General features: G+C 41.8%; 3 protein-coding genes across 5 annotated transcripts in view; 2 read left to right on the top strand and 1 right to left on the bottom strand.

The window, feature by feature from the left end:
• Nucleotides 1-129: 129 nt before the first annotated feature.
• LOC117246224 (prostaglandin reductase 1-like) lies at nucleotides 130-5,873 on the bottom strand. Of its 2 annotated transcripts, none has more exons than XM_033610034.2 (9): nucleotides 5,678-5,873; nucleotides 4,864-4,988; nucleotides 4,631-4,676; nucleotides 4,466-4,525; nucleotides 3,733-3,900; nucleotides 2,503-2,776; nucleotides 2,289-2,394; nucleotides 739-857; nucleotides 130-618 (listed from the first exon to the last, which is right to left on the bottom strand). In XM_033610034.2, exons 2-9 carry the CDS (start codon nucleotides 4,967-4,969, stop codon nucleotides 508-510), a joined length of 990 nt encoding a protein of 329 aa, XP_033465925.1. In that variant the 5' UTR covers nucleotides 4,970-4,988; nucleotides 5,678-5,873; the 3' UTR covers nucleotides 130-507. The 2 variants fall into 2 exon arrangements, with proteins under 2 accessions (XP_033465925.1, XP_078020995.1); XM_078164869.1 differs by having other exon boundaries at nucleotides 5,567-5,721.
• haus3 (HAUS augmin-like complex, subunit 3) lies at nucleotides 5,819-11,876 on the top strand. 2 transcript variants are annotated; one of them, XM_033610032.2, is made up of 6 exons: nucleotides 5,819-5,956; nucleotides 7,395-8,447; nucleotides 8,608-8,817; nucleotides 9,044-9,276; nucleotides 10,482-10,767; nucleotides 11,247-11,876. In XM_033610032.2, the coding sequence occupies exons 2-6, from the start codon at nucleotides 7,419-7,421 to the stop codon at nucleotides 11,472-11,474; spliced, it is 1,986 nt and encodes a 661-aa protein (XP_033465923.2). In that variant the 5' UTR covers nucleotides 5,819-5,956; nucleotides 7,395-7,418; the 3' UTR covers nucleotides 11,475-11,876. The 2 variants fall into 2 exon arrangements, with proteins under 2 accessions (XP_033465923.2, XP_033465924.2); XM_033610033.2 differs by having other exon boundaries at nucleotides 10,482-10,716.
• A 270-nt stretch (nucleotides 11,877-12,146) lies between these two features.
• Nucleotides 12,147-22,712, top strand: part of poln (polymerase (DNA directed) nu) — an 89,643-nt gene continuing 79,077 nt past the window's right edge. The window contains exons 1-5 of the mRNA XM_078164777.1: nucleotides 12,147-12,283; nucleotides 12,824-12,952; nucleotides 13,993-15,149; nucleotides 17,244-17,362; nucleotides 21,682-22,488. Of these exons, the coding sequence (XP_078020903.1) occupies nucleotides 12,147-12,283; nucleotides 12,824-12,952; nucleotides 13,993-15,149; nucleotides 17,244-17,362; nucleotides 21,682-22,488 (2,349 nt within the window). The remainder of the gene's footprint in view (nucleotides 12,284-12,823; nucleotides 12,953-13,992; nucleotides 15,150-17,243; nucleotides 17,363-21,681; nucleotides 22,489-22,712) is intronic.

Here is a 22,712-nt window from a genome sequence, read left to right on the forward strand (position 1 = left end):
CTCCCATTTCTCCTCAGGCCTTCAATGAAGGACATGCATTAATAAATACCAGATTTACACTGCGTGGACACTCAAAGTCTGCAATATGAAGCCTGACACATGAGTAAAATGTATGATGCAAAAACAAAATTTGAGAAAACCTCCACATTTTATTACCTACACAAAAGTTCTTGCTGAATACAAAGCACACGTTACAGTGAATAATGTATGGATGTCAGCAGCAGATCTACACATCATGTTTGAAATGCATTACAAAAAGAGGTGTTTTACTATGAATGAAAACCCAAAACTAGCAGTATGGTCTCATTTTAAAGAATTAGAGTGCCAGACTTAACTCTAACACTGAATCCTAAACTGAGGTTAAATATGATGTATCACATTTTTCATGGACGTCACGTTAATATAAAAATAGCTGGTTAACTGTGTCTATTGCTCACTCCTTCATGTATTAATTCTGTTATAATCCATCAGTTGTTAATAATACTGATTCTTCTCCATTGTTCCACATCAGACTGCGACCACAGCCTTGCCGACATTTTCTCCCCGCAGCAGCCCCATAAAAGCAGCTGGCATCTTTTCAAAGCCCTTTGTGATGTGCTCCCGACACTTCAGTTTGCCCTGCAAATAAAATCACATAAATTACACTGAAGCAGAAACATGGGCACCCCTTCTAACGGAGATCAAACCTTTACTGACGAAACACACAAAACAATTCTGAATGAGATCCAGATCACTGACCTCCTTATACCATCCCAGCAGTCTCCCCTGGGTCTCGGGGTGCTTGTGCTCCCACCTGCTCTGCATGAAGCCCTCCATCTTCAGCTGCTTGAAGATCATTGTCAGGTGGGGGTATGGGCCTGAGACAGAGACAAGTGGTTGAGGAAAAAACTTTTAACTAGGTCTGTCAAGACTAAGGTCTGTTTCAACAGCTCTCTAACATTTCAGTAATGCACTGTCGCCCTCTAGTGGAGAAGATGTAGAATCATCTCAACATGTGAAGTTAAAAATGTGTTTGCACGTAATTTTTAATGCATTTCAATATTTCTTTTTCACACACAGGTATCTAACTAAAAAGGAAGGAGTGTCTGTCTGTCTGTCCATTGATTTTCTCGACAACAGGTCATCTGATCGCCTTCCCACTTGGCGGGTGTGGTGCTGAGGACTCAAGGAAGTGCACTGTTGAGGGTGAGCTCTTTAGATCTATGGGACATATTTATCACTAATGCCTTTTGGATACACTGTGTGTCATGTATTAAAAGGTGATCCCTATTAACTGTTACACCACCTAACAGCATGCTGGGTAAAGCTCGCTCTCTATCACTCGCTTCAGTATTACTACAGCTTAAGGCAAGTTAGATTTAAGACTTTTAAAGACTCTTTTAATGCCACTTGGAATTAAATTTAAGACCAATTTTGCAAAAAGGGTTGAGACAATTTTGCCCAAATGTTTATCGAAGCATAAAACCTGATTTTTTTTGTCTTGTGGCAGAGACAAGGGGAGAAAAGAACTGGAAAATAGCTGGTGTTTGTTGGCGGTTTTTTTGTGTCTCACTCTGCATGTTGGATTTCCCTGCCTTGATTCTCATCGTGGTGAGTTTGAAAAACTTCTTGCATAAAATACCTCAAGCCTCTTAAGTATTGCCTCATATTGGCTTCAGTCATGCCGCAAAATCTTGGTTACATGGCCAGTTTTCATTGACTTTGCACTTCCCCATGTTGTCCAGCTAGCAGATAGTGGATCCTCTGCTCTGAGCATCCCCGCTGGAGACGAAATGTTATTGGTTTCTCTATCCTGAGCTATGTGACGTTAATGTGAGAGGCATTTGGTAAATTATGTTTAAAAAACTGATGTTACCAATTATTTCTTATATTTTACAATACAACATCAGGAAAAAAGATTCATAAAACCCTAATTCCCATGTCTTTGCATTTTTTAACACTTTTGAAAAATTGATTTGAGGAATTTTAATACCAATTAAGGACTTATTCTTAAATGAATGACTTGTTAAGACTTTAAGAGATGCGCAGGAACTCCAAGTACATTCAAGAACAGATGAAGAAAGGATGACTAAGAGATGCTGCATCAAGCATCAAGCTCTCTTTTCCCGGGAAATAGCCAGGCTTTAATTTCAATGATGCCACAAAATGTTAATGTGACGTGTATCCTCTAGCAATGCCAAGGGGCACAACTATGTCATGGCAGGTGGACTGCTCAGAACCCGAGGACGCGCAGCGCTGAGCGTGAAGTTGTTTCGACGAGCAGTTCTTGAGAAAACTGAAGTACGCACCTGTTTGGGGTATGGTGTCATTGTACGTGGAAATGGATCCACACACGGCTATTCTTCCAAAGTTTTTCATCTGCTGTATGGCAACACTTGTGAAAGAGCCTCCCACCTGAAATCAAGAGAAAAGTGTCATTTAAACTAAACATAAAAAGGAGAGCATAAATAGGAAGTGCTCAAGCACAACCTCCAGGCTCGGAGCTGCACCACCATTGCTTACATTTTCAAAGAGGCAGTCATATCCGTCTGGAGACGCCTTCCTCAGCGCCTCCTCCAGGGAGCCGACAGTCTTGTAGTTGAAGGCCTCATCAAAGCCCAGCTCTTTGAGGAAAGCCACCTTGGCATCGGACCCTGCTGAGCCCACCACCTTACAGCCTTTGATCCTGGCAATCTGGCCCACGACAGAGCCCACTGCCCCCGCTGCGGCGTTCACCAGCAGGGTCTCACCCTTCTGGAGCCCCAAGACTTCTTCTATCCCGTAGACGGCCGTCAGTCTGGAGAGGGCAACAAAGGGTTAAAATCCAACAACCAAAATCTGAAAAGCATGATGGTGTGTTTTTCCTCCAGGTCCACAAAAGGAGCTGCTTTAACTTTTGTTATGTTAACTCTTTGTGACTGCTTCCATGGCAAGGTTATCAGTGACTTTGGCTCACCAGCAACAAAACATCTGTATGCTCACCTGTTAATATTTTCAAAGAAAGATAAACTCTAAGTTAACTTCTTTTTTTAAAAGAGATGAGAAACAACTCTCTCCCTTAAACATAAGCTGAGAAATGGCAATATTTGTTTTCAGAGTAGCAATCATGTGTAATATTTACTCAGGGAGGGCTACGTATTCTCTTTATGCATTACAGTTCACACAAAGGAGTCACCCAAACCTTCTACTAGTTGCTACTAAGCAGTGTTTCTTACCCCCCTGCTATTTACATTCAAAGGGACAGTTCACCTCAAAACCAAAAGTACATATTTTGCTTCTTACATGTAGTGCTATTTATCAGTTAGATTCTTTTGGAGTGAGCTGCAGAGTGTTGGAGATATCAGCTGTAGAGATGTCTGCCTTCTCTCCAATATAATGGAACTAGATGGCACTCAGCTTGTGGTGCTCAAAGTGCCGCAAAATATATCTGAACAGCAATGTCTCCCCAGACAGATAATCTACAGACCTTGTTGTGAGCAGCTTCATAAGGGAACTATTTCCTTTCTACTGGGTTTTTCAAATGTATTTTTTTTGGTGCTTTGAGAACCAACTCACACTAAAACAATCCAGGCTGACAAACAGCACTACGGGTAAGAGGTTCAATTCAGTTCAGGCAGCGTCATGTCTGTTAAACTGTTGCAGAAGCCGGAAAAACAAGTCACAGTAAACTATTTATTCTGGAGGCCCGAATGCCATGTACAGCTCCTCTGCATTCAGTTTCTACCAACAGAGGCAACCTAACATCTGTCTTACCCTGGCATGCCGAGGCCACCCAGAGCCAGGGATAACGAGACATCTTGCGGCCACTCAGGCATGATGGGAATGAGGTCTGTCCCATCACTGACTGTATGGGTCCTCCAACCACCTCGACCAACAACATGGCTTCCAACAGGAAATTTCGGGTTATTGCTTTGAATCACTCTACAGAAAAACAAATAACCCAGAAAAGAGAAGAAGAAAAAAGTCATTTGTCAGTTGCGTGCGTCTCATGTGTTCCCACTTCAGTCTGAGGTGTCACACAGAAAACACAAGATTTAACTGAAAATCAAAAAGCACTTTGGCAAAAACTATTTATGTTTTTAAGTGCGTTGCAGTGTCCTAGACAGCTGTGTGATGTCAAACCATGTGGCAAATGAGTTTTATGCATTTTGGTTCACAACAAAGTAAAGAAAATACAAAACACGTGTGTTTGAAACAGATTATTCTGATGTTGTTTGGGAAGTTTGGTCACTGAGCAATTAATGCTGCATGTTTATCATCAAAAACATTCCCACTCAAACAGATTGAGCGTCTGAACATTCAGCCAAGAACATTACAATTTGTCCGCTTTTGCTTTTTCAGTCTCTGCGAATCAAAGGCTTCGGCATGATTAACAGCAGGTGGAGGACTGGTTCAGTTTCAGTAAACATGTGGGCATGCATGGCACATCATGAGAGATTAAAGACATTCCTGTGTGTGTGTGAGTTGGTGTGTTTGTGTTCTTTACTTGGCCACTTGAGTTCCGATCATCACATCGCCTTCATTCATGCGAACCCGACTGAACGGCCTGGAGAGACAAACAGCGTGTGTTACATATGTATGCACTGTTGGATTAATGAATGCTTTGTTAAGAAGAATGTTTTTAAGATGCATTATCCCGCTCCCCGCTCACCTCATGTATGGGTCGACACTGAGGAACACTGCTTCCACGAGCACCTCTGAAACAAAAAGGGACATCAGAGCAAAACAAGTGTTAACACGATATGAACAGATGGTTTCCTCACCTGTGTGTTACTCAATCAAGTATACAGTGACTCATTTAAAGCGCTGTACATTCAATCTTCAGCACTCTCCTCTTCAAACTTAAGTTGAGGGAATAAAGAGACAATCAGAAAATCATCTTACCCCCATCTTTCAGTGCAGGGAGCTCCTCCACCTTGAGCTCAAAGTCGCTGTCCTTTGGGAAGCCGTCAAAGTGCTTGGCCAGGACCCACACCTTAGCTTGGACCATGATTCTTTGTTTGGGGCAGCTGTGAGAGATGGAGCAGTTGGATGTAATCAAGCTAAGTCATTCTTGGTGCTGTGCGAAACACAACACATGTTAGATTTAACTGACTCATAGAGACAGACAGTTCAACTCAATATAGGTGTGTGAAACTAACTGGGTCACACACTAAATCGTATGTCTTCTTATTAAAGCAGCACAAACTCAAACTGATAGGCTCTCCTTGGATTGCAGTGTCCTAGCTTCACACTCAGTAGTTATTACAACTGAAAGTGCATCGTTAAGGTACATCTATTATCTGCTATGCAAATCTGTAATTAAAGAGGAATGTATTCACCCTACACTGACATGCCTGTACACATACATAAGTACACACACATTTAAGAAAACAGGAAGGAGCAAGTCCAATAGATTCCTGATTGTACAACTCAACCACAATGACTTAACTTTTTTTTTTTTTTTGAACGATCGCTTTCCGGAAATCAGCTGAAAGAAAGTGAGCTCATACCTAAATACACCTACCAGTAATCTCACACTAGAAGCACACAGTTAAAAGCTGATACATGAGTGAGAGTTGAACTCTGCTGTGGTGGGGTGCCATACCAGTCTGCCTTTTGTATTCTGATGCCCCCTCCTCTATATTAGCACGTAATCCAGTTCATATGAGCGTGTTAGATTAAATACAGCCCTATCAGGATTATCCATATGGCTTACCAGTTGTCGTTCTCCACACAGAGATAACAGAAGTAGTGAACTGACTGAGGACAGAAAGAGTAGGCAGCCGTGGCTGTTTGGACGCGTGGGAGGAGGGAAGGCGGGAACCAACTTTCAATCCGCAAATGCGATTGGTTGGAAGGCTGACGCAGCCTCCAATGTATGACGCAGAACGTCACGTCGTCCCTGCGTGTTGACGTCAGGTCATTTTGGATGTGTGGCGCGAGCGCATAACGGCTAGGACGGAATGCTAACAAAACGGAGTTCCTGAATAAAATTGTAAGTAATGCAGTGATATTTTTCGATAGTTGTTGTTGTTAAAAGTTGACTTTTGTTGGTTAGAAAATACACGAACACGTTGCTTTCGACAAAACTGACAACGGTTGTTAGCAAAGTTGCTACAACTATTTTCTAGCCGAGTAGCGCACCGCAGCTGTTAAGCTAACTTAGTGAAGCTAACTGTTGTGACGCATCTGTTCGCTAGCAAAACACAAAAAGGGAAGTAGTTACGACACTTACACTCGATGACAACCGCGAATATTTGCCTATTTTCGGCCGCAGTACATCCCAGTTACAATTAATACACCAGCATGTATTTGCGGAAACACCGAAAGCAACAATAATTGTTAGAAACGTACAGACGTTTTCGTTAACGTTTCTCTAACGGTCGACTGCGGCGTAACCGTTAAGGTTAGCTCACTTGTCCTAAAGATTCAGAGGCGTATGTTGTAATTAATGTTACCGAAACGTTGCTTGTGACTAAAAAAGGCTGCTAGTTTTAGGTTGAAAGATACATCGCTGTGATGGTGGTATTGTGAGAAGAGGTGTGTCAGGGTGTCTACAAATCCTTAAAATGTCTTAAAATGCTTTGAAGTAAGTCTTGTTAATAGAAGGTCTTAAATTGTCCTAAATTCAGATTCGATGGGTCTTATATATTGTCGGTCACATTAACGTGAAAATGTCTCCAGCCTGACAGCCTCACTGACTGTTTACAATCATTGGACAGGCCAAAGAAAAATATTGCAATAATAAATATCATTTATGACAGCGATGAGATTTTATTCTTAGGTTTTTTCCTAAGCAGGGATATCCTGGATTTTTTTCCCTACATTATGTCACTATACAGTACACACTCTAAAAGCTCACATTAAATTATAGGAACTCTTGAAGCTGTTTAAAAGAGATGTTGATTCAACTTTGGTCATTCTTGAGGCTGTTTTCGTCGTGCTATTGAATTGTGTTGTGTTATACTATAAATGAATCTGATATTAAAGGGGGCATATTAATGACACAATACATTTCAACAGCACCACAAACTGTCTGCAAAAATTGTACATTAAAACCATATAGAGGATGAGCATCAATATCTTCTGATATATCAATAATTTTACCTGCTTCTATTTATTTTGTGTGCTTTGTGGGTCACTGTTGCATGTTATAAAATGATTCCAGTGTTTTAATGGAGTGCAGCAAGGTGTTTTTAACAGCTGGATTACCTGAAACAAACAAAAAAGACCAGATGTGGATTGGGATTTATATAGATAAACAGGATTATTGAGTGCCTGGATTATCCCTGATCCAAAGCATGCATGACATCCCTAGTTTCAGATCATGAATATGCTTTGCTATATGTAATCTCACTGTTTTTGTATTGGTCTTCACCTTATCCTCCACGATCCACATTGTGCTGCTGTGTGACTGGCTCGCATATTATAAGGGGCACATAGTGCTGAGAGCCACCATGTTAGACGGTGGCCAGTTTGTGGAGGCCGTGGGCCGTCTAGGTTATCCTGGTGCATCATCGCTGAAGGCGTCCGACTTCGACTGGCTGTTTGACTGTGCCCCGGAGAACCTTCACTTCTTGCGCTTTGTCTGTCGGACCCTCAACCAAAGCAATGTTCTCACCACGGAGGAGGCACGTGCTTATCAGGAGCTACGCAAGTCCGGCAAGTCATTTCTGGATGAAGCAGCCTTGGGCGAGGTCCTTAAAACCATTGGACCTTCAGATGGGAGTAGTGCAAACATGCTAGGGCCTTCTTCTTCATCTTCATCGTCCGTGTTTGCAGCTGAGGGGGATGTAGCTATAGAGGACTTGGAGGCAGAACTTCAGGCACTGCGTAAAGAGAAAGAGCTGAAGCAACAGCGGTATAACAGGTTGCAGGTTGTAGCCACCTCCCGTGCAGATGTTGACCTACGACTTAATGCAGAGCTGGAGAGCGCTGCACGTAAACTAAAAGAGGCCAGTGCTTCCATTGCAGCTGAGAATGCTGACACCAATACTCTATTACAGAACCTAACAGAGGAGGTGAGAAAGCTCTCTTCATATCTCCCACTTCAGCCACAGGCCAATCACAAAGGAAAAGGAGAACCTGTGGCCCCTCCAAACCCTTCTATCTCCAAAAGTCCCTCTGTCCTCCTCTCTCAGCTGCCCTTGGGTCCCTACCTGCACCAGGAGGAGCTCAACACTAAAACACTAGCTGCTTTCACTCAAAAGCATTTCTTCCAGGGCATCTCTGACATTGTTGAGACTTCTTGCTCTGAGCGCTTCCAGGTCCTTGACCTCAGTTCTTGTGAAGATAAAGACGATGAAGAGAGTGAACACGAGGAAAGAGAGAGGGAAGAGCGAGTGGTGGAGCACAGGAGAACAGAGATGGCCAGGCTGCAGTGGTCTCATATTGTGGCCCAGCACCAACTGATGCAGGCCACAGCAGAGGAGAAGAGTGTTAAGGCTGGACTGGACTGGCTTTCTGAGAAGTCCTCTCATACCAAGGTAAAGCAGACATATGTGTGTTATTATTCCCTAAAGAATATCAGAGCTCTCATTATATGCTCAGTTATTACTATTCTGGCTTCTTGTCTCAAGCTCTCGTTCATATCTCAAGTACTCATGTCTCAAGCTCGCCTTTGCCTCTGTCTCTTCACTCTACCAGAGCATTTCCATGTCCTCCTCACTGCATGTCCGCGAGGTTGCTTCCAGGAAGGAGCTGCAGGCAGTGGAGGCTGAGCTGGAGGCCCTGCTCCAAGGACCAGTACCTACTGCCCTTAGAGAGTCAGCCAGGTTGATTAATGTGCCGATAGTGAGGGGAGACCTGGCTCTGCAACTAGCCAGGCAGGACTACTACACCTCCAGACAGGATCAGGTAAGTTAATAATATATCACATATTCCACTCTCATTTTTCTGTAAAAACTTGTATTTCACAGAGGTAAGGGTTCAGGGTTAGCCATCAGTCAGCTCTGATTAAGCTGCTAAGAATTCAACTGTTTTGCTTGAAAACATGAGATATGAGGTGCATACAAACATAATGGTAGAACTTTGTCCTCTTGTTTGTTCAACAGCCATAGTAAACTGAACATTTTCCTCCTAGGTACGAGACTACCTACTCCGCCAAAAGGCGTCCTTTGACCTGGTGCTCCTTGGGCAGGAGATGGAGTTTAGGAGGTGGAGGACATGTCTTAAGCAGCTGGGAGAAGTAAATAGCAGACTGGTAAAGGAAGGTGAAGCAGCAGCCCTCAGAATTGACTCCCTGGCACACCCTGAGCTGGCTATCAACCCCAGGCCCAACCCTATCATCAGCTCCAAGGATGCAGCCTTCAGCAGGTAAAAAGCCTCAAGCTTCTCACAATGCTATAGACTTGTTAAAGAGCTGAACCTGTTTGGGGCTAGCCTGGAGACCAGAAAAATCTGCAAGCTCATGTATTATTAACTCTGGCAGATGAGTCTGGTTTTCCTCAGGTTCAAACAGATTTCTAGCCGACGTGGCCCAGAGTGGCCACATCATGCACCCTTGCATCAAGGACATTATAGCCAGCATAAACCTAGCTCAGTAAATAGAAGCGCCCTTTTTGGTCTAGTATGTCTAATAATTCTAATAATTTATCCTTTCTGTCTTTACAGATAAAGACATGTTTTTTGTAATTAGGCTCTCATCTTTAGGCTTGCTAACTTATGAAACTCAAACTAAATTTGCTCTGACTACAGTAGGCACCACAGGTGAGTACACATAGACTAATCTGACAGTGAAACTGTAAGTTCACTTTGTACAGGTTTATTTGCCTCAAATGAATGTTAGAAGTAAACCAAGTGGTCCCAGGAGACAACTAACAAGACAAAATACTTAGTTTTATACAGAAATCAGGGTGGAGGCACACGTCTGAGACTGACTTGTTGACAGGCTAGTGGCTTGTATTATTTACTCCATACTTAGCCTGTTTCCTCATACACTCCCTACTTGAATGACAACCAGGTCATCATGACCTTGCTGAGACATTGTCTGGTGCAAACTGTTCTATTCCTGGAAGTTACTACGTCAGTCGGTCTTTTGAAGCCTCTTTCCTTGTCCATAAGACGGCTAGGTATATGCCACATTGCCGTGGTCATGTCACATACACTAATCATCATCAGCTATTAGTTTTAACTGACTTAGTGCTATACACGTCGCATAATTAATCAGATGTCATTACAGTCGAGGACAGAGGATGGATGGATTTGCTTTCACCCTGAGTTGGGCCTTTAACTTTACTGATTCACCAGTACATAATGAGAGCTTTTATGATTAGCTGTGAGGATCACACAACTGTAGAATAACAGAATTGCTAGAATGTAACTCGGTTAATTCACTAGTTCATTTATTCATCCACATGTGAATATTTGCACACTCAAACCAGGATTATTCACTCACCTCCTCTGAAATACTGTGCCACTATGTTTGCTGCTTTGTGCCAGTGACACTCTTTGTCCTTCTTAATATGCTGACTGTCTCACTTTGGAATATAATTCAGTGTTGTATGCAACTCTTTTCTCAGGCTGCTCCAGATCCTTGACCACAATTCAGACCATGGCCGATCAGAGCCTTTTCGGACATATGAAGCATTAGACCATGCTGCGCGTGACCTCGCAGGCAACCTCAAGGCGACCCAAGATGCTCTAGCTGGTGCTGGTCGTGAGCAGTACTACACAGCTGCTCGTCTTAATGGTGACTGTGAGGCGCTCCACAGGGCGATGTACACAGAGCTGCAGCAGCTGGTCTTAGGGCCGCAGGTACGTCCAATGGCCATCACTGACCAGCAGCTGCTCTGCCCCAATGCACAGGTGGGTTTGTTTCCTTTTTTATTTTAAGCACAGTCATCTTGGTCAACCATACAGAGTGCTAATCCATGTGAGTCAGCTGAATTTAGTTTACTTGTCACTTTTGGTGAGGGAAGCTGGTAGCACCGTATATTTTATCTTTTGCACATTCTTCTCATATGTCACTCTGTCAAGCACTTATTAAAAAAAGACAGGTGTAAAAGCACTGCATGATTTATGGCTCGAATGAGGAACTGCTTTGCTGCATGACACAAGCTTCAGTATCAGGATCTGTGTTGTAGTTTATATTAACACATTATGTCTGTTATTTGAGATTTTAGCAGAAATATTTGCAAATAGGTTCATTAATTATCTTGATAAAATAGTCCTTATTTGCATTACTAGTTATGTTTGATTCATATGTGCTCACCTAGCTAATTGCCGTTTATTCCTTTTGTTTTTCTTTTTTTTTATTTCTCATCTCTCCTCCTTTCTCTCTACAGGAGCTAACAGTGAAGCTTGTGAAAGCAGAGTCTCAGCTGCAGAGTTTGCAGCATATAATGCAAGAAATCATGGGGGAGGTCAAAGCCAAGCGTTCTCAGCTGGAGCGCAATGCCCTCCTCAGGCGGGAGAGGGAATTGTACGTCTACTTTCACTTGGATCCCCGGCTGCTGCAGAAAGTAGTGGAAGATCTGGAGCGCAAAATGGCTGAGAAGAGAGGACTGCAGTAAAGCCTGCCAGAATGAATAAGGAGCGCTCATTGTCAGCTCAACCTAAATGGTTTCTGTGCTAAGGAAGTCAACCTTTGTTATAAGGCTTGGAGATATCTCATGAGTACACCATGCTTTCAGCAGAAGAGGTTTATTAAATAAGCTGCGCTCTGGTGCAGTGTGAATCTTCTGAAAGTTTGCACCTTCACTTGGTTTGTGCAGGAGGTGGTCATCAACCCCTTGAGTGTTCATCTTTGGGACAACACTCAACTTGGGAACAAAGTTTTGTTGTATACGAGCAGTGCTGCTTATATGATGATTGGGATTCATTTGAGTGTTTACTTCAAACAAATTTTACATGTGATTCTAAAATGTCCTTGTTTCCCTTTTTCATCTGATAAATAAAATAAAATCTTATCTTTATGAAGGTTTAGTTGTGATTTTTTTTTTTTTTAAATGTAAGTCTGTTTCTGGAGGGTAAGAGGCATACTTGGTATTGTCTGCTGTGCAAAATACCCCAGTCAATAGCTTTTTGCACATTATTGGATGTGTTTTTGAGATGCCAGTTAAAACCAAGTCTGTTTCTGTATCTGACCTAACTCTCCCTATTATCCAATTTAGGCTGTTGGCAGGTAAAGAGTCAGATATCCTCGAGTAGAGAGAAAGAGTATCAGGCATCCTGTCAGGGAGGAGATGGAGCAGTCTAGCAGCAAGTTGTACTCAGGAAATCTGTCCCAGGAGGCCCAGAAGATCCTGGCTGTTCTGCGGGCCCAGAGTCTACATGCAGCCAGACGCAGCCACAGCTACTCCTACAATCACAGGCAAAGTCAGTCAGGGCACAAGCATAGAAAATCTTCCTTAAGCTCATTGCAGTATATTATGAGTATATTTCTACCTAAATATTGATTGGCATTATTAAAACCAGTATAAATTAGTGTTGTCAGCTAAGAAACATTTGGATTATTTTAACAGAAATCAACCTTGATCTGTGTGTCAAACTATGCCCATGTTGGGTCCTTATATTTGTGGGAACTGGACCAAGAAAGTCCTTTGAATTTTTATTAAGGTCTAATTTAGCTCTAGAATTATTTTTAGCCTTTTGTAACTGTTTTGAAGTTCAGTAATTCAACAAAAAAAAAACTGATGGAACATGTGTACTTTACAAATTACAGTGACATACATTATTACTTGACTGGACAAACAGTTGCTTTAAATATTAAGCTTGGTTTTTAAGTCCTTTTATGTTAGAAAATTGGCCACTTAGTGGGCATGTATGCATATAATGTTAAGCAAGACAAGATATAGGATTTACAGGTCAGACTGTCTTTAAATTTAATACTTTATATAAATTGCTTTTCAATTCTTTCCAGAGAGTTCATGGTGTTTGCCTTTGTTGTGTGTGTAGTAGTGGAGAGGTATAATGGCAGCCAGAGGGAGCCATGGGCTCAGAGCAGCTGTAGCATGAGTCAGGAGGAGAGCAAGGATGGAGACTCAGACCGGTATGTCAGATTAATAAATAAAAGCTACACACAGATGGGAAAACATGCACTTATGTTCAGTTAGAGTAGCCACTGTATTTGTATCTTATTCCTACTGTAGTCAGGGTGCTATTATTTACATAAGAAGGTTGGTGCAGAAGATTCTTGGCCTACATGCTGTAAACAAGGGCAAAAGGACATCCCACTGAATTTTGAAATAAAGCCTATTTAATTGTTGGGTTTAACTGTTCTGTTATAGGTAGTAGTTATTGGTTATAATTGTAAAGTTTCTAAATGATTTTATATACTGACGCGATAATCTCATCTAATCCTTAATGTGCAAATGTAAACCAGAAAAAGTAAAAGAAATCCCTCTGCCACTGTTACGGTTCAGACCATGGTTCAGGCCCCAGGTGTCCTCCTATTCCACTTCTTACCGTGACGCCTCCCACCAGCCGCAGAGCTCTCAGACCTCGGCCTGCTATCAGCACTTGCAGACACCAGACTGCTCCCTGTCATCCCAGGCCTCCTCCGGTTCCTCCTCCTGCTGGGATTCCTCACTCCAAAGGCAGGCGACTCAGACTGAAGCCCATTATCGCTGCTCACAGATTTATTCCCACAGAAAGTGCTCCGAACCCCCTGCTTGCCCGTCAAGTCAGGCTCTGTCATTCACTCAGCATGAGGAGACAGTGGCATCTTTCTCCCATAGAGACAGATACACCCTGTCCCTCCAAACACCCGAGAGACTTTGTGAACATCAAGCTACACCCTGGAGAAAGTAAGTAGCGAGGAAATTGGGGTTCATATTCTATGGCTGTTATCATAGTTAAGTGTGTTAATGTATGTGTGCATATAACATGCTTGAGAGTAATTGATGTATTAAGTAATTTTCATGGTTAAAGAGAATATTTTGTCACTTTTCCTTAAGGTATTTATATAACGTTGGATAACAGAGGAAAGCAGTCTGGGGTTTTGCATGTATTAATGATCTTCTGTTGCCAATTTTGTGAGTGAAAAGCATGCATTATAAATTTAGCATACTCTGTCTTCTACTTTCATAGCTCTGCTGAAGAAATCAGGCCGCCTTTCATCCACAATCTTTCTCCATACAACGAGGATCCTGATGAGGGTTTGTGCCCCACAACTGAGCACCCTAATACCCATAAAGCGGAGCCTACTTTGGCTTGTCACCGACTTTCCTCCTGCCTTATAGTAAGTGAAGAGACAGATAATGACGCATCAGGGGCACAGAAAGAAAACAAAGACACAGAGAGCTGGCATATCACCAGAGAGAAGCTCGACCACACAGTAGTTTCAGACAGCCAGACAAAGTGGAAGCTGCCTCTATCCACCCCCAGTGCAGAGGTCATTAGTGAAGAAGATGGAGGCATACTGAATCACAAGTCAGCAGAAGAGGTTCAGCAAATATTCTACTCAGAAAATATAATGCAGGCAGGTGCAGCAGAATTGTCAGACAGAGGTCATAAAGTTCAGGAGGATGCACCCATATCAGATGAGAGAGGATCAGCCAATGAAATGGAAGGACATACACCCTCAGAAACCAATGAGAACACTAGTGTAGAGAGGAATTTGAACTTGATATTTACAACTAATTTGGATGACAGAGTGCTTTGTTATTCTAAGCAAGCAAAGTTGGGTCAGGAAGAAGATAATGACTTGGAGTATAGAGTTGATAGATCTGAAATCAAAGGAGTTGAACATCTACTTGGCATTGAGAAGATAAAGCTATCTGTGGGACGCCATACTGGCAGTCCAAAAAAGATCTCCATATCTTTAGAAAGGGAAGAACACAAGGTTAGTCACTGCCAATCTGAAAACACTCAGGGAATGAGTCAGACTGTGACTGAAACAGCAGAGAAGCAGCACACAGAAAACCCACTGATGCAGTGCGAGCCCACCAAATTAGTCCTGGGTGACATTGCTGCTGATAACCCGGAGAGAACCACAGAGGAAAGAGGAGATGTGATGGAGGTCGTTATGGGAGTGCAGAGGGAGAGCATTGCGGGCATTGATACAAGCATTGAAGAAAAGATGGAGACAGAGCAGCACCATTATTCTGATGTTCCAACAAGAGAAAACCAGAGTGAGACAGACAATAGAGAGGTCAATGAGTTACCTGAGACTGGAGAGAGGGGGGAAGACAGAAATGAGTCTGCGGTGCCACCTGTGGACAGCCAAAATGAGAGTACGTCTGCAGGTGAGTGCATGATTGATGATGCTGTTTTACATAATCATAGTTTCTTAAATGTGATTATTTTGGAAATTGTGTCTGGAGTATTTATACTCAATTTGTCTGGATTAGTGTCATTAGTTTTGTAGTTATATAATCATACCCTGCCTGAGAGTAATTGAGGAGGCTGAGAAGTTGGAAATTAGTTTTTCAGTTCATACTGAATGTCACCTTTAAACACTGTGATGAATTTTTGACTAATGTGTAATTCAACCAATCACCACTAGAGTGTGCTCCAGTACTTTTCTGTGCAAGTGCTGAACCCAACTGCAGGAGTAAATGCACTCCAGTACAAACGGTGTAATTATTTGTAGTCAATTATTCGCAGTAAGAATTCACTAAACCACTCTTTCTTTTCAAACAATTAAGGACTATCAATGCTATGTATTGAAAGGGGAAAGAAACTCAAAGTATATATTAAATGCTACTTGTCAAAGTCAGAGTACTGGAGCTATATCACATTAATACGGCCCACTGAACACACTATTACAGTGTTAAAGTCCGAAAAGCTTCTCTTAAAGTCAAGTAACTTCTCAGTTCAGTTCTCTGACTCATATTGAAGTTGTGGGTAGGCCTGTTACAATAAGTACTTTTGTTGGACAATATATTGTCCCAGAAATAAGTATGATGTCATTTTAAGACCATTTTATGCCACTGATATAATGATAATATAATATCGTAATAAAACAGGTACACCCTTTCAAAGACAAATGAATGTTCAGACATTGGAATACAAATTTTAAAAAAAATCAATTAAAATATCTTAGATAAATAAAACATAAATCAATAATATAAAACAAAATCACACAACCATAAATAAAAATAAAAAGGCACTAACTTACACTTAAATAAGTGTTAAACATTTGATACAGGGGTAAAAAGTAATTTCCTAACAGGCAATATACTGACAATCCAGTTTCTCAATGGTTAGGACCTTTGTTAACAAAGTGCAAAGTAACACTATATTAGCTACAAGTAAGATATAAGTAGCATTAACAACATGTAGAACAAAGAAACATCATTGACATAGGCCTTTAGGTTAGTTGCGTTGGCAAAGCGGCTCATTTACATTAATAGGTTCTCCTCTCTCATTCAGCCTAAACCCAAAATGTTCCCACACTGGAGCTGTGGGGAGCAGCTTTGAAACCAAGTGCACTGGACGTATTCTCTCAAACTTTCAGGGCAGACAGTAGCTATTGGGAAAACCACCTAGCCTTGATGTTAGCTTTACCACACCTGGTTCTCTGTCACTGTGTGCGTGCATGCGTGAGTGTATGTGTGGCACACTGAGCAGAAGTAGTGCAACTAGAAATGACAGCAAAATGTGTCTCAGCATAGATTATTTTCCGTTCATGCGGTGCTGCGTCCAAGGCTTATAATGGTCTGGAAATCCCTGCTGTTTATTCTGCCATCATGTTGACTAAAATGTTGGTGAGAGTCTTATAGGGTCAAACATGTAAACACAAGGGCAGTTTCACATGATTTATTTATTTATTTATTTAAGCGTTTATTTGGAAGAGATGACCTCAATAATTTTTTATGACCTTGATAATTAGATAACGTAATTATTGTGACATGCCTTTGCTGCCAGTCAGTAGTTCAGACAAAGTAGCAGGGGGGTTGCCAAAGCATTTGAAGTTGTCTAAAACTCCTGCCAGCAGATTTCAGCCATCTTTCTTTCATCGGAGTAACGATGACAGAGCAGTGCTGAGGACACTCAGCGCTGATGAGGGATGTTGTGTGCCTGCTCACATTACAGCTGCAGGAAGGTAGCTTGAGTCTCAGCTGCTGAGACAATGCTGAGTCAACTCACATCCACATCCACAAACACAAACTCAACAACGCACACGCAAACAAGTTGCAAATTGTGTTTTAACAAAATGTCAGTTTGGTCTTAGCCAGGATTATTTTTTAGTGTTGGCTGACCTTGTCTCGCCTCACACTGCCGAGGTCACACACATGGCTTGTGTAAGAGCTCAAACATGGTTACATAACAGAGTGGGATCATTGATTGAGAAAAGTGATGATCTGATAGAAATGCTCTTAACTCCTCCCCTCTAGAGGACTCAGGTCGAGAAAGTTGTGCCACGCCAATACTGTCCCAGGAGTGCAGGGCAAAAAGGTCAGGATTCAGAGCTCCCTGTCTCCATGGGAACCACCAGCACCATGGCAATGTACAAGTGAGTGTCTATGGAGCAAGTCTATAATATTATCAACATTATGTTACATGACAACTAGAGCATTAGGAAAGTATTCACACTCCTACATTTTTTAAGATTAGTTTTTTCCTCAGTCTACTCTCAACACTCTTTATCAAAAAGGAAAAACTGAAATATGACACTGACATACAGTAAGTGTTCAGACCCTTTACTCAGTAGTCAGTTGTAGCATTTTTGGCAACGATTGCAGTCTTTTTGGGTATGACACCACACACACGCTTTGCACACCTAGTTTTGGGGATTTTCTGTCATTCTTCTCGGCAGATCCTCTCAAGCTCTGTCAGGTTTGATGGGGACTGGCGGTGAATGCCCATTTTCACGTCTCTCCAGATGTGTTTGATTAGGTTCAAGACAAGTCAGGGCTCTGGTTGGGTGACTCAAGGACATTCACAGCATTGTCCCTAAGCCACTCCTGCGTTGTCTTGGCTGTGTTTCGAGTCATTGTCCCATTGGAAGGTGAACCTTTGGCCCGGTTTGAAGTCTTGAGCACTCTGGACCAGGATTTCATTGAGGATATCTCTATTTTTATTTTCCCTGCAACTCTGACCAGACCCCGAGTCCTTGCTGCAGAAACCCTTAAAACACTTTCAGTCAAGCTGTTGAAACATCTATAAGGTGATCAAGAGAAATGGAAGGCATCTGAGCTAAATTTCCAGTGTCATAGCAAAGCGTCTGAATACTCAGGACAATATGTGTTTTTTCTTTTGAATCTATTTGCAAACACAAAACAAAACAACAAAACGAAAACTAAAAGCCTGTTCTCGCTCTGTTATTTTGCGGTCTTGAGCCTAGATTGATGAGGGAAAAAATGAATTTAGTACAAGACTGGAACTTTAAATAAGAAAGAGAAGGGGTCTGAATACTTTCTGAATGTACTGTATACTTTATAGTTTTACATAAAGCAGTGTTGATCACCTCAGAACCATGAAGTCAGCAATATGAAGTAGTGTTGTCACGATACCAAAATCTTTGTTTCGGTACCGATACCACTATCAATTTCGATACTTTTCGATACTCTTCGGTACTTTTCCTTCCTTTTGGATACAAACCTTTAGAACAATAAATAGTAGGGGTGTAACGGTACCAAAAAAATCATGGTTAGGTAAGTACCTCGGTACGGATGTCACAGTTTGGTTGCTCAAATGTTTCACCAAGTTGGTGTTGTCTCGTGTTGTCTCCCTTTGCGAGGCAGACTTTCTTCATGTGCGCCAGCTGCGAACGTTGATACAGGTGTTGTCATACACACCACTTGTGCAATCTGTGCCCCAATAGGAACAAGAAAGGCGTTTGTGTGCATAAATGAGTAAAATAAATTAACTAAATTAATGAATTGAATCAATTTCAAAGTACCGGTATTTTCCAAATGCAGTATAGTACCGTTTGGAATACTCTAGTACCGCGGTACTATTTTAGTACCGGTATACCGTGCAACACTAATATGAAGTTTTATAACTTCGTCCTTTAACAAAGTCCACTTTGCTTATTAACTTTAATTGAGATTATTTTTTACCTCACTCACTAAAATTTGATTACTTGTCTTTTAATCCAGAAATACTTATTTATTACTTACTTATTAATTATTATATTTTACCCTGTTGTTATTTGTCTCCCACTCTTCCTCTGTAATCCCTGTAAGCAGAGGCAACAGTGTGTACAGCAGCAACACACCCAGAAGTCCTGAAATTTAAAGAGCTGCTTTCGAAGGGATTAGGCTTCTATTTCTCTGATGCACATAGAAATCAATCTGGCTTGTGTGAAACGAGGTGCCGTCGGCAGTAATGCAGCATGCTGACAAATGATAGCTCCCCAATGAATCGTAAAGTAAAAAAAAAAAAGTCCTGACAAAGTAGTCCAGGATACATATTGGCAGAAAAATGTAGAAAGCAGCAAAGAGAAAGAACTATGACAGGAGGTGAAGAGATGAAGGTGGTGGTGTGGGAGAGTGATAGAGAGAATGCAGAGAGAGAACTAAAGGGGAGAAAAGTTGCTGAAAGATGGAGGAGACGAAGAGGGATAGAAAGAGGGCTTCATTGTATTGCTACAATCAGCAGCAAACACACCATTCTCTCTCCCTCTCTCCCCTCATTCACTCTCTCGCACTCTCCTGCACCCAGCACTGGGCGACGGGCCATGGCCTGCCTCGGTTTTCTATCTATATCCTGTAGCACAGCACCCTGGGGGGGTTCATGACTTTGTCAGCAGGAAAACGGGTTGTGTTTACAGGGAAATGAGGAAGACTCTCCGCAGGGAGCTGAATCACAGGAATTCCTACATACCGAGGCCCACTGCTGACATACACAGTTGTGTACATCCATAAACTCACATCTTTAGATTACCTAACTTCACATCTCTTACACAAATTTCAAAGAACACAGGTGCACGTACACACGCTCAGTGCTTTTGCATAAATAGAGATGGGAGTTACGGGTATGAATAATGGAGATGTTTTTAAGTTGCTGTGAAGGTTACAGGGAGGTGAGGGTGTACTTCTGGGAGGTGGGACTCAGGTTTCTGTCCATTTTGTTTCTCACCCTCTTTCTAAGCCTCTCACTTCACAACATTTCTATTTGGTATCAATCTCTGTATTTTACATTTTGATAATATACATAATCAATCAATCAATCAATCAATCAATTTTATTTATAAAGCCCAATATCACAAATCACAAATTGCCTCACAGGACTTTACAGCATACAACATCCCTCTGTCCTTTGGACCCTCACAGCGGATAAGGAAAAACTCCCCAAAAATGTAACATACATAACATAACAACATAACAAATCAAGAAGTCATATTTATTTATTTATTTTTTTTACCTCCATCACTTGAACTTCTCACAGGACATAAAGGGACAGTTCATCCTCATATCAAAAATATTTGTCAATCTAGATTGTTTTGGTGTGAGTTGGCAAGTCTTGTAAATATCGGCTGTAGAGATGTTTGCCTAATGGAACTAGATGGCACTCAGCTCGTGGTGCTTTAAGTGCCACAGAGGTACATTTGAAAAGCTTAACAGCAATGTCTCTTTCCAGAAATCATGACCTGAGGCCTGTATTACGCAGACAGTTCAACTTACCCTCAATATCTTTTGTTATCTTGCTTGCTAACAACATCATCAGAGCCATGAATGAAGCAGGCTGCTTCTTATCATATGAGATGAAACGGAACCGAAAGTGTCTGCAACTGCAAGACAGTAAAATGTTGATCACTTTAAAGTAACGTCAGACAGTTTTTTCTACCAAACTAAAGGGTGGAAAAGTAGCCTCGGTAATGACTGAAAGGTCTTTTCTAATAAAATTTTTTTTTTTTTTTTTGAGACTTCATACTTTTATCCATAAATACTTTTTTTTCCTGCAGTAGCCTGATTGGTCAGAGGTCGGGGTGTTGACAGGCTGTGATCTGATACTCTGAACAGCTAACCTGCTCTGGAGTTGGTTAGCTGTTCAGCATAAGTTACCACAGTGATTTATCCTGGTAAAAAGAGAAGTCTGAGGACTATTGTGTGTGATCTGGTCATGATTTCTGTGCTATCTAGCTCCATTATATTGGAGAGAAGGCAGACATCTCTATGGCCGATATCTCCAACACTCAGCAACTCACACCAACAATTTTGGGGTGAACTGTCCCTTTGACATACTTAACTATGTTCACTGTGTGACATTATGTATTACATTACATACATACAATATACAGTGCAGCACAGACCATGTGTGTTTTATATATTCTTATAGTAAATGTCCCTCACATGTTATCTGTCAAATTAGGTCATTGAGTTCAAATCTAATTGAGAAGTATCAAATATTCATTGTCACCCAGCCACAACAAGCTTCTGTTTTTTTCCTCCATGAAAAATAAATAACTGATGGAGTGTGAGTGACACTACTTCAGGCAGGCTGTCAGACAAACAGTGTCTCGACTGTCTGTGTTTTTGTCTGGGACACTGGGAGGGTTGAATGGCTGCAACAGTCCGCTCTTAACATCCGTCTTTTTTCCTGTTTTTGCTTCATTTGTTTCTTTCATAAATTCTGTATTATCCATCTGGATCTAAACACAAGTGGGAATAATTAGATAAGGCATGCATTCTTCTCTACGTTAAAGCTAATTATGTGCAACCAGAACATCTGACTTCATTCTGCTGAGTTTCCTAAACTGATTTGCTGTTATGTATTGATTTTCATTTGCAGAATAAGTTCTTCTAAATCTATTCTTGCCTCTCCTGTTCTCTCTTTTTCCATTTGTCCCTGTCTGACTGCACACTGCTTCCCTATTCTGGTGTGTAGACTGCTAATGGAAGTATCGGAGGGAGCAGCTCCAGCACAGTACTGGCCTCTGCAAGCACTTCTGCTGCTGGACAAAACTCTTCCCCTGTACAGGACTTGGCCTCATTTGCCGCAAAACCAAGCAGAAAACTGGAAGACAGCCACCTGCTTACTTCCCAAACTCATTCACGTCATCCTCCCCCAATCCCCTCTGTCCCCTTAAAGAGGAAGTGGGATCAGTGCCAATATGCTGACCCTCCTCCTAAAATCTACCTAACCAGGTGTCCTCCGAAATGGAAGCCACCTTGTTCCTCTCAAGAAAAGGCAGGGGAAGAAACCAAAGAGCTAAGGAGAGCCAAGACCTTTAGCCTTGAAAACCCAGCTGAACCCCTGGAACCACAGACCAAATCCAGTCCTTCACTTAAAACAGGAGTATTGTACAGGATACATAAAGACGCACGTGCCCCACAGCAAATTTGGCACAGTAAGTTGGAGAGGAAGTGCTCTGAATCAGCTAGGAATGCTTCCAAAGAGACTCTATCCTCTGTGACCTGCACACCCCTCGAACACAAGCGTGCCAAACGTGGGCCTAACCAGGATACAAATGGGCCAAAGATATCCAGTGAGGACGCTAATGGTAATGAGCTCCAGAACCAATCCAAAGCTGGTTGTTTGACTGCAGCCCTGACGTCTGACCCCAGAGTAAAGGATTCTGGGAAGATGAACCCAGATGAGAAGATGCAAATGCTTGAGAACGTGGGGAAGACCAAGGTGCTGGTTTTAACATTGGTGTACCGAGATGGGACAACTCAGTTAGACCCAGAACAGGTGAGCAGAGATGTGGTTTGTTTTGTGGCAGATGAAATTTGCAAACTACAATGAGCAAAGTTATATTCAACAACTTTAAATTATTGTTTCACTTTCTCTTTACTAAAGGAAAAAAAGACCATAGCTTCGCCTTGTGCAGTATCTGTCCCAGTTGTTACAGGATTAGTGTAAACCGTTTGCTCTTGTGGTTTACTGCTTCATTAACTGTTAGCTCGTGTTAATTT

This window comes from Epinephelus lanceolatus, chromosome 22 (genome assembly GCF_041903045.1).
Source record: "Epinephelus lanceolatus isolate andai-2023 chromosome 22, ASM4190304v1, whole genome shotgun sequence".
Taxonomy (NCBI): Eukaryota; Metazoa; Chordata; class Actinopteri; order Perciformes; family Serranidae; genus Epinephelus; species Epinephelus lanceolatus.